General features: G+C 57.3%; 1 protein-coding gene across 1 annotated transcript; it reads left to right on the top strand.

Annotated features, from left to right (window-relative positions):
• The first annotated feature begins 575 nt into the window (after positions 1-575).
• Positions 576-8,271, top strand: TAGLN2 (transgelin 2). Its single transcript, XM_079920678.1, has 5 exons — positions 576-706; positions 5,837-6,043; positions 6,517-6,691; positions 7,036-7,138; positions 7,445-8,271. The coding sequence occupies exons 2-5, from the start codon at positions 5,864-5,866 to the stop codon at positions 7,584-7,586; spliced, it is 600 nt and encodes a 199-aa protein (XP_079776804.1). The 5' UTR covers positions 576-706; positions 5,837-5,863; the 3' UTR covers positions 7,587-8,271.
• Positions 8,272-10,589: the final 2,318 nt, after the last annotated feature.

Below are 10,589 nucleotides of genomic sequence, written 5' to 3'. Positions count from 1 at the left end.
GAGAAGCCACCACAATGAGAAGCCCACACACCACAACAAAGACTTAACACAGCCCCCAAATAAATAAATAAATTATAAAATAAAAAAATAAAATTGTTTAAAAAAAAAGAAGTCAAGTCTGAACCCTGGGTCTCAACGCTGTTCATGCCTCTTGGGCCCTGGGCACGGAATCACCTCACTGCTAGTCTGGGGCTTGAAGAAGGTGGGGAGCAAGACCACCAAGACCAGGAGCTGTCCTGGCCTGCTAGCCCCAGTCCTGCCTCACCCTAGACGGTTGTGTGTGTGTGTGTGTGGAGTGGGGGCAGTGAGCGTCTTCCTGTACCTCCATTTACTTAACCACCCTTTTTAAACCAAGAGGTTTCTTCCCATATAAAAACGCCCACAGTCTTGAGCTAACCTAGGCAGAAAGTTTCCCACTGGGGCACAAGTTTAAGGGCTCTGGGGTAGGGGTATAGGTTCTCAAGAGTGGAGGCTACTGCCTCCAGGTCCTTTAACTCAGGTTCTTCTCCACCGCCCCTCTCTTTTAAGCACTGCCCTCAGCTTCTGGACTGCGGCGCCTTTAAACCCTCTCGGCCCTTGCCCCGCCCCTGGTCCGCCCCGTCCGAGGCGGGAGCAGGCTGAAAACCTCCGGCCGGGCCCGGCCCCGGCGCTTCACTCGCGCTGCAGACCCCGCCTGGAGTGCGCAACTCTTCGGTCCGCGTGAACGGTGAGCTGGAGGGAGGGGTCTCTAGAAAGCTAGAAGCCAGAGCTTGCGACTTGCTCCAGTGAGCTTGGTGATCAAGGGCTGGCAGGCAAGGGTCCGTTGACTGCTTTGCCCCTCCCCGGGCTGTCAGGTCTGTCCCCAGGCTCTGACCCCGCATTGTTGAGCAATGAGGTCAGCCGCTGTTGCTAGTGCATAGACGGGGCCGTCCGTCCGGATCAGGGACTCGGGGACTGCGTCCCGCCCGCCGGCTCCAGCCCCGGGTCTTCGCTGGGGTGGGGAAAGAGGGGCGTCAGGGATTAGCTGGCTGGCCCCCAGTGATGGAGCGTACAGGGTCCCGGCGCCCACCCTGGCCAGCTCGGCGCCGCCGGGGCTTCCGAAGCGACACTTCACTTCCTAGTTCCAGGAGCACGTGTGGGTGCTGCCTGCCCTCTGCGTCCCCGAAGCCGACCTTTCTGTTTATTCTCCTGCAGCTCGTTTTTCTGGGGATTCGGCGTCGCGGGTTGGGGCGAGGGGGCTCCGTGCGCGGGTCCCGCATGGCCTCGCCTTCCCGGGTTCGGGAGGGGAGTTGAAGCTCCAATCGCCTCCAGGAGAGTCCCCCCGACCTGAAACATCTGGGAGGCTGCAGCCCTGACTGCGCCCCATCATGCCCTGTCTGTAGGAGGTGGTGTTGAGGGAGGATGGATGCTTTCCAGGCCTCCAGCCCCTACGGGAGCCGATGCCCCCACCCCTTGCCCCCTGCTGCTGGGAAAGTCGGTGGTGGCCGCGGGCGGGCGGTCGGGCGGGCTGCCCAGACCACTGCGTCACCCCAGCGGCGGGCGGTGGGTGATTCATCCCAGTAACGGCCCAGGGTGTGGCGAGGGGGGGGCGGCAGGACCGGAAATGGACTGCCACCTCCCTCCCCCATCCCCCTCCCTCTGCAGGCCTCCTGGAGTCTCCTGGAGCCGCTATCTGTGAAGTTCTGGGGCACCTTGGTATCTGTGAGCAGAAAGAAGTGGGGTAGAAGTGAGCATGGACTGGTGTGGGGATCCGGTGTAGGAGGAGGCCTGTGGCTCTCCTAGTTTTCTGACCCCAGAGCACCCGACGGAGGGACAGCTCCCCGTCTTTAACCCCACTCCCAGTTTCTCCTTCCTAGTCTACAGGGAAGACTGCCGAGGAGGCCAAGGTAGGGTGGGGCCGGCAGGGCCCTCCCCTTCCAGAATCAACAAATAAGTCTTTGTCCAAGTGCAGTTCTCCCCCCACCCCACCCCCCCCCACTCCACAGCCCGGGTCCCTCTTTTGCTCTCCGGGGATTGGCCTCTAATCCCTTCTCCCCACCCCCATCCCCTCTCCCCCACCCCCATCCATTCTCCCCCACCCCCATCCCTTCTCCCACCCAGGATTTTCAGTTATGGGGCTCTCTAGCTCAGAATGTACCTTCTGTTCCCAGGATATTTCTTCTACTCCTGAACTATTTCCTTAAATCTACTTCTCTATCCCCAAACTTGTAATTTCTCTTCTCCACACGCCCTCCGTACCCTCCACAGCTGCTTCCTTGAGGAATCCCTTGCACCTGTCTGTACCTGTGAAGCGGCCCCTTTCCCAAGGATCCCACTTCTGCTCCCCGCCCTCGCCCCGCCCCCGCTCCGCCCCCACTCGGAGCCTCCCCGCCACTCCTGCGCCAAGTGGATGTTTCTGCCTGGTGCCCCCACCCTGCCCCATTCCTGTGTTTGGTACACAGAAGCCATGGCAACGGCCCCCACCATACCCCTCCTCCTGCGCAAGCCTTGTGGCTTCCTGTTTGCATAGCTTCAGCTTTCTCTTCTGCTCGCTGACTCTTGATACCAAGGCGGCTGCCCCAAGGTGGCCCTTCAATCATAGGTCTCCCATCACCCCCGCTCCCTGTGGCTCTTCACTTTGGGGGCAAGTATCCCAGTTTCGCCTTTTCAAAATAGTCTTAATGCCAATTCTGGATTGGGAGGTTCCCCTGTGTCCTCTCTGCACAATGAATGGAGAGTCCCTTTGTCTTTCCAGTTCAACACCCCAGCCAGGAGCCCTGGAATCCTACTCCCACCCCATGTCCGCTTTTTCTTTGGCGTCGGCGGTGGGGTGAGGTCAGCTTCCAGCCCAGGGTCTGGGTGGGGCTGAGGGCTGGAGTGCCTTTTGTGGCCCCTCCCCCTTTCCCAACTGTTGTAACCTTGTGGGTGGGAGTGAGGGCTGTTCCCACCGCTGTAGGCAGCTCTGGAGTTTAGGTTACTCACTGCCAATCCACCCCCCAAGCTGTGCAGCTGTTGTTTTCCCTTCGGACCCCCAGCTCTGGGCATCTCCCACACAGCCTTTCCCCACTGCAGTAGGCAACTGGCTACCTTCCCTCCTTTAAGGGAGAGCCAGGGTAGGTCCCCTGAGTGTCACTAGCGTGGGCCACTCCAGCTCCAGCGGCCGCAGCCCCTCAGCGTGTGCCTGCTCGTGGGGGTGGGGAGAGAAGCCGTGGGCAGGCTGGGCCCGTCTGGCCTGCCTCCTCCCAGAGCTCTGCTTTACGGCTCTGGCACCTCGGGATCTAGGGCAATGGCTCCAGAGTGGAGCCGAGACACTGCAGCTGGAGTCTGTGACCTTGCCAGATGTGCCCAGGCACCAGAGTTTAGGAGGGAGACCCAGAGGTGGGTCTGGGAGGCCGAGTCTGTCCTGTCCGTCCATACCGTAAGTGACACTGGAGGGGTCACTCTTCGGTCCTGCGCTCCCCTCCTAACCCTGGTGTCTGGGTTAATCATTCTCCTGTCCTTTCTTTCCCTGGGCCGTAGTGATCCCTGGGCCTCAGGCCACTTGGCTCCATGGAGACACAGCCCTGAGGCCCAGGTGACCACAGTGGAGCTGCTCCCAGAAGTGAGGTCTGAACACTGGGCTGGGAAAAGGGGTCTTACTGGTGGCAGCAGCCTCTGGCCCCCCTCTCCTTGCTTCTGAGCCTCCCAGCCGTGGCCCTGTGCGTCAGGGGTCACAGGCTTACGGAGACCGAGTGGCTCTCGGCTGGGCAGCTGGGGCTGGGCTGAGGGGAGAGAATCTTGTCTCCCTCCCTCCACTCGGCCGGCCTGCCCTGTCCCTGCTGAGTGTGTGCTGGCTCGTGGTGTGGGTCAAGGCCCAGACTGACATTTATCTGGCCCGGCTTCCGGGCTGGGTGAAGTGGGGCTGGGTCGTCTTAATGAGGTTTAAAAATAACTGATTATGGGGAGGATCGCTGCCGGAAATGTGCAGCCCAATAGGCTGCAGTCGGAAGGAGCAGCCATGTTGCAGTGGGGGGGAGGGGACTGGCCCGAACCCCACCTCTGCTGGGGCTGAGAGGTGGGAGGACGTTTGAGGCAGCTGCTGTCCCTGTGGCCTGCCCCGAGGCCCAGGGAGGGGGGGTTGGGGTGGCTCAAACTGCTGTGCGGGGGACCCAGGGAGCCAGAGTGACTCCTTCCCTTAAGTCTGACCTGGCCTGGGGCCAGAGGTAGGGAGAGGCAGTGTTTCTCCTCCCTCCCCTTGCACAGAGGTGCCTGGCCTGGGGCATCCCCTTTTATGTACAGTCAGCCAGCTCTATCTCAGAGCAGAAAGAAGAGCCCATGGGGAGGGGATGGGGGCAGGAAATGGGGTCCTGGCTCCCCCTCGGCATGGGTAGCATTCCTAGGACAGGGCTCTGGGTGTGGGACCTAGGCAGGGAGGTGGCAGGTGGGGACAGACTGCCCACTGCGAGGTGCTGTCAACCCAGGCCAGTGGTCAGGAAACCACCCAGTTCTTCCTGAGGTCTTCCAACTAAGTTAAAGAAACCCCGCTGTGTATTTCCCCATCCCTCCCTCTCTTCCCGGGTTTCCCTAAAAATGCCACCCAAGGCTCCTGGATTAGTGCCCTATTCCTGCTGTGACAAATTATCACAAACTGAGTGACTTAAAGCCACACACATGTAATATCTTGCAGAGCTAGGTTTCACTGGCTAAAATCAAGGTGTTGGCAGGGCTTACATTCCTTCCAGGGGACTTAGGGGAGATTCCATTCCTTACCTTTCCCAGCTTCTGGAGGCCATCTGCATTGCTTGGTTCATGACCCTGCATCACTCCAACCTTGGCTTCCTTCTCACTTCTCCCACTCTGACTCATCTGCCTTCCTCTTTCACTCATAAGGACCCTTGTAGTGAGTACATTGGGCCCCCCTGGAGACCCAGGGTACTCTCCCTATCTCAAGATCTATAATTCAATCATATCTGCAAAATCTCTTTTGCCATATCAGGTAACATTCCCAGGTTCTGGGAATTAGAACATAGACACCTTTGGGGGGCCATTATTCTGCCTACCACTGCTTCTAGAAAGGAAAGTAGAATTAGGTATTACCTCTTTTCTCATGGGAAGCCCCTTTGCCTGGTGAAATCTGTTAAGGACCTACTCAGACCTACCTCTTCCAGGAAGCCCTCCAGGCTGCTTCTGCCAATACTCCTCTCTCAATTCCTATAACACGTGGTCTGACTGTGTAGTTTAATATTCATCATGTACAACTCTTGCCCTTTCATAGGTGCTCACTTTGTCTCTCTGTTGGCACTGTGGGCAACTTTAGGACCAAGGACTTCTGTGTCTTCCACAATCCCCAGCACAAATAGTGGGTGTTCAATTAAAACCCAGTGGCTAATTAAGGGTAGATCTGTCCAGTCCCCTAGCTCCTGACATAGGTTTCTCCAGCCACTCCATATTCTTTCCAAATCATTCTCTTGCCCAGAACTGGAAAAGGCAGGGTTGGGGTTAGAATGACCAGTTTGCCTTTGCTAAAGCTGACCACCCCAAATGAGGGGCTGAACCCCCAATCCCGGCCTCATTTACCCTATTTTCTATTCCAGTGGGTTTTATACTTCATTGTAGCAGTGGAACCATTCAAATGAAATCTAATGGGAAGCCTCAGTAGAGTAGACAGGCTACCTGTCACAGGGGTGGAAGAACCCAGAGGTGCCTTAACACCTCCTAGAGTTCTGAGCACTGAGAGCCTAGCCCATGTCCAGGGGTTAAGGTGAGACTTCCCTCATTTGGTGGCTGTTCTCACCTCCTCACCTCCGGGGCCCACCCTGGGGATATGGTGTGTGTCAGAATCCCCCACCCCACAGGCTGCAGAGTGCTGACCACAGGCCTGGATGTGTCCTCTCCCCAGTTCCCCCAGACACCACCGCCCTTTGGAATGGCCAACAGGGGACCTTCCTACGGCCTGAGCCGGGAGGTGCAGCAGAAGATTGAGAAACAATATGATGCAGACCTGGAGCAGATCCTGATCCAGTGGATCACCACCCAGTGCCGCAAGGATGTGGGCCGGCCCCAGCCTGGGCGCGAGAACTTCCAGAACTGGCTCAAGGATGGCACGGTGAGAGCTGGGCGCCGCTGACCAGAAGTGCCAGGAGAGCAGGGCTGGGTCTGAGGGACCGGGGATTGTCTCAGCTGAAGAATGGAGGGCAGCCCCCTCCCAGCTCTTCTTGAGCCGGGATATCTTCATCGTGCAGAGGCCCCCTGCTTTCCTCCCTCCCGCTGAGGGAAGTGGGAGGGTGAACGTGCCTCCCTGCAGTGGAAGCCGTGTGTGACAGAAGGAAGAGGAACTCTAAGGGAAGAGCTGGGGGAGGTGTGCTGTAGTTGGTAATCCTGGAATAGCACGGTTTACACTCTGGGCTCAGAGGCAGGGGGCTGGGCAGGAAGGAGCCTGTGCTCACTCCAGGTAGAGTCAGAGCTGTCTTCAGGTAGGAGAGGCCCCTCTGCGGTTCACTGTCTCTAGCGCCGAGCATGGTACATTCTGATCTGTGGTAGGCAGGGCCTCACTTCTGCACACCTACTGTCCTCACCCAGGTGCTGTGTGAGCTCATTAACGGGCTGTACCCCGAGGGGCAGGCCCCGGTGAGGAAGATCCAGGCCTCCACCATGGCCTTCAAGCAGATGGAGCAGATCTCCCAGTTCCTGCAAGCAGCCGAGCGCTACGGCATCAACACCACTGACATCTTCCAGACTGTGGACCTCTGGGAAGGTGGGTCAGGGCCAGGGCACCGTCATCCAGAAGACCAGAGGCTGGGCTGGGCCATGTCCACCAGGGAGAAGGGGCAGGTTTCTGATACCTGAGGACAAAGAGTGGTGTGTGTGTGTGTGTGTGTGTGTGTGTGTGTGTGTGTGTGTGTGTGTGTGTGTGTGTGTGTGTGTGTGTGTGTGTTTATGGAGGAGTTGGCCATATTGGGGGTTGGGTTGGAGAAGGGTCGGGAGACCAAGAGTAAAAGAATTAGGAAGCTGGGCCTGCTGACTTAGTGATAGAGGTGGAAGCCTGGCATGCAGGACCCCAGACCCACTGAGGCCAACACACCCCCTCCCCCTTCCCAGGAAAGAACATGGCCTGTGTGCAGCGGACACTGATGAACCTGGGTGGGCTGGCGGTAGCCCAGAACAATGGGCTCTTCTCTGGAGATCCCAACTGGTTTCCCAAGTGAGTACTGCTGGGGCAGCCCAGGCCCCGGGCCGGCGCGGTGATCCTTCCCACTCCTGCCCCTAGGAAATGCCCTTTACAAAGCACTTTCACATTCCTCGTCTCACTTAATCCTCATGAGTCTCCCGGGGTGGCAAGGGACAGTCCCTTTTGAGAGATGACCGGGTGGCTTCAGAGAGCTCAAGGCTCTCCAGGGCAGAGCTGGCACCAGTACTTAAGCCAAAGAAAGCCTGTGCTGTGTCCATGGAGGACATTTACTGGGGCAGCCTCCACCCTCCTCCTAACCAACGCTCCCTTTCCACCCAGGAAATCCAAGGAGAACCCTCGGAACTTCTCCGACAACCAGCTGCAGGAGGGCAAGAATGTGATTGGGTTACAGATGGGGACCAACCGCGGGGCATCTCAGGCAGGCATGACCGGCTACGGGATGCCACGCCAGATCCTCTGATCCCACCCACAGCCCTGCCCCTGCCTGCCGTGAATGGTTAATATATATATATATATATATGTGTATATATATATATATATATATGTATATATATATTTTAGCAGTGACATTCCCTGAGAGCCCCTGGAGCTCTCACGCTCCCCTCTGCCAGGGTGGGGGCCTGGCCTGTCTCCTCTGGGGGTGCCTGACGATGGCCTCCCCACCGTGCTTACTAATACATTCCCTTCTCTAAATCCACCAAAACTGGACCAACTGGCCTCTTTTCCACGGGACCAAAATTAGGGGGGCATCACCCCCTCTCCCCACCATACCTCTTCTCTTTCTCTCTGGCCTCTCTTCGCCTGAGCCCTGTGCCCTAATCCATTCCTTGGCTGGGAGTCAGGGATGCTGCCTAATGGCCTTCTCCCCACAAGTACGCCTCGCCCACAGCTGTGGCTGCAGGGACTTAATTTATAGGGAGGGGTCTGTGGCGGCTGCCCCCTCAGCCCCAGCTGGACTACGCTCACCACACTTCTGAGGCAGCCTGCCCTGGCAGAGGCCTTCAGGCTTCTCATTTTCCATTCCCCTCTCTGTGGCTAACGGGTGGGGGTGAGGGGACTGGGGAGGGAAGGCTGCCCACCATGGGCTGGGGCTTGAAGAATCTGAGTTTGCTGGTTTAAATAAAGAATCTCTGTCTTTTTTTGGATGGACTCTGGCTGTGTCTGGGGCCACTGAGTCCACTGTTGGGAAGGGAGGAATGTGGGGGAAGGGCGGTGACTGGCTCCAGGGAAGAGGGCTTTGAAATAAAAGGTTACAAACATCTCCCCATCCTCGATTTCCTTCCCATTCTTTTTCTCACTTGGTTTAGGGGTGGGGTTGAGATGGGACAGGCCCTTCCAGCTGCCCTCGGGCTAGAAGCCATGATGACAGCATACGTGGGCAGGCTTCACAGGGAGGGGGGGCCGTCACCTACCCAGGTGCTCCTGGCTGGGCCCTTCCCACAGCCAGAACAGTTCTCAGCCACTGCAGGAAGGTGGGGCCGCCGTCCACACAGCCCTGAGTCCTGGCAGGTGTCTGGGTGGGAGGCCCTCAGGCAGGCTTGATGCAAGGTGACCTCTGGTGGCCAGACCAGTCCGGGAAGGAGCTGGTGGTGGTGGCTGGAGGCAGGAAGCCTTGTTGATCATCCCAGGCACTTGTGAGCTGCTTGCTGGTGAGAACCTAGCAGCATTCCTTCTGGACGGGTGGCCCTGGACCACAATAATCAATTTTGGGGTCAGGTTGTCCTGAGCTCCCAGCCCTGACCCAGGCATGAATGTAGTTCCAACCCCACGGCCTTCCCATCAGACCCTGTGTCTCCCTAGAGGCTCTGGGCCAGTCCCCCACTTCAGCTCCCACCCGCATCAGCCAACCTGGCCTCCACTGTCCCTCTCCCCATGTCCACTTCCGTGTGTCTCTATTTCCCAAGGATGGGAAAGGCACAACGTTGTGCCTGAGGGTGACAAATTGTGCAGTGGTGGATAACAAGAGAGCTTCCATTCTCCTTTCGCCCACCCCACTGTGGTTCCCGCTGCCAAGAAGCACCTACTGTGTGCCAGGCCCCATGCCACTGCTGTACATTAGCCGTCAGCTCAGGGGCTCTCCGCCTTATCCGAGCCCCAGCCATGGGCGAGATGGTGTTTGCTTGCCTGCTGTACTCCCTTGGGCTGTGGCACAGATAAGATAGGGTGCAGCCTATTTGCAAATTCCCCGGGGATTAGCTGTCACTCCACCCCGTTATCTCCCATTCAGGAAGCCTCCGTGGAATGCCAGTGAGGAAGAGTGATGTCATTGCAGACGCAACATTGAATTCATTGATATTTGAACTAAAAAAACCAAACCATTTGCACCCTTCTCTGATTTAACTATAGCTATGAATTATGGGCCACAGGCCTCACGACTTTCTGGGACCGGCACACCACAGAGCCAAGACTGAGGACCACTGTCTTCTCCCAGCAGATTCCCATGTTAGTCCACAAGGTGGATATGACTGTATTATTTCCCTCATTTCGTTCCCAAATGAGCGTACTGGGTCCCAGGACAAGAAACTCACCCAAAGCCATATAAGGATTTAGTGGGCAGAGGGGTTTTGAACCCAGGTCATCCTGGCTGGGAGCTGGCTGAGCCTATGCTGCTCCAGCCGGACTGGATTTGAGAGGTGCTCAGCCACGGGGCTCACCTCCCTCCTGGCTGGATCCACCACCCACCGGCAAGCTCTGGGAGGCCCCTCCACGTCTCCCCTTAATCCACTTCGCTCCAGGTTCAGCGCCTTCCTTCTGGAAATGGCCTCCACTGACTCCTCAACATTTTGTTTTGTTTTCTGTTTGCTTTACAGCATTTTGTTCCGTGTGAAATCACAGTTTCATCCCTAATTTGACCCCTCTCATCTCTCCTGGCACTCCTTCAGGCCCTGGAGCCCAGAATGGGTCCCAGCCCTGGGAATAGGGGGAAAAGCTTCTCTGAGTGGCAACCCCTTTTCCTGCCATCTCCTAGCAACTCATTCCCCGTGGCTTTCCACACTGGTGTTCCCTAACACCCTGCGCCTGCAGGACGGTTCCTGCTGCCCCGAACAATCTCCCCTTCCAGGTGTCACCGTGGCTACTTTCTCTCCTTCAGGTCTTTGTTCAAATGTCACCTTCCAGTTCAAACATACTGCCTTCCCTGGCCGCCGTGTTTAAAATTGCACACTCCACTCTCAGCCTGCACCCCATCCTCCTTCCCTCCTTTCTCCTATCACTACATGATACTAATGTAGTTTACTTATTTATCTTCTGTCTCCACCCACAGGATGTACACTCCGTAAGGGCAGGTTTGTGCTGGTTTTGTTGATGCACAGTAGTGCCTGGCGTGTTGTAGGCGCTGGATAAATATTTGTTGAATGAACGAATGAATGAGTGAATATCACACTGCCCTCATGCTCCCGAATCCCCTGGCCTGGTGTCCGGCCAGCCCAGGGTCCCAGTGACCCAGCCTGTCATCGGATCTGAA

This window comes from Stenella coeruleoalba (genome assembly GCF_951394435.1).
Source record: "Stenella coeruleoalba genome assembly, chromosome: 1".
NCBI lineage: Eukaryota > Metazoa > Chordata > Mammalia > Artiodactyla > Delphinidae > Stenella > Stenella coeruleoalba.
This window is presented reverse-complemented; position numbering and strand designations above follow the sequence as displayed.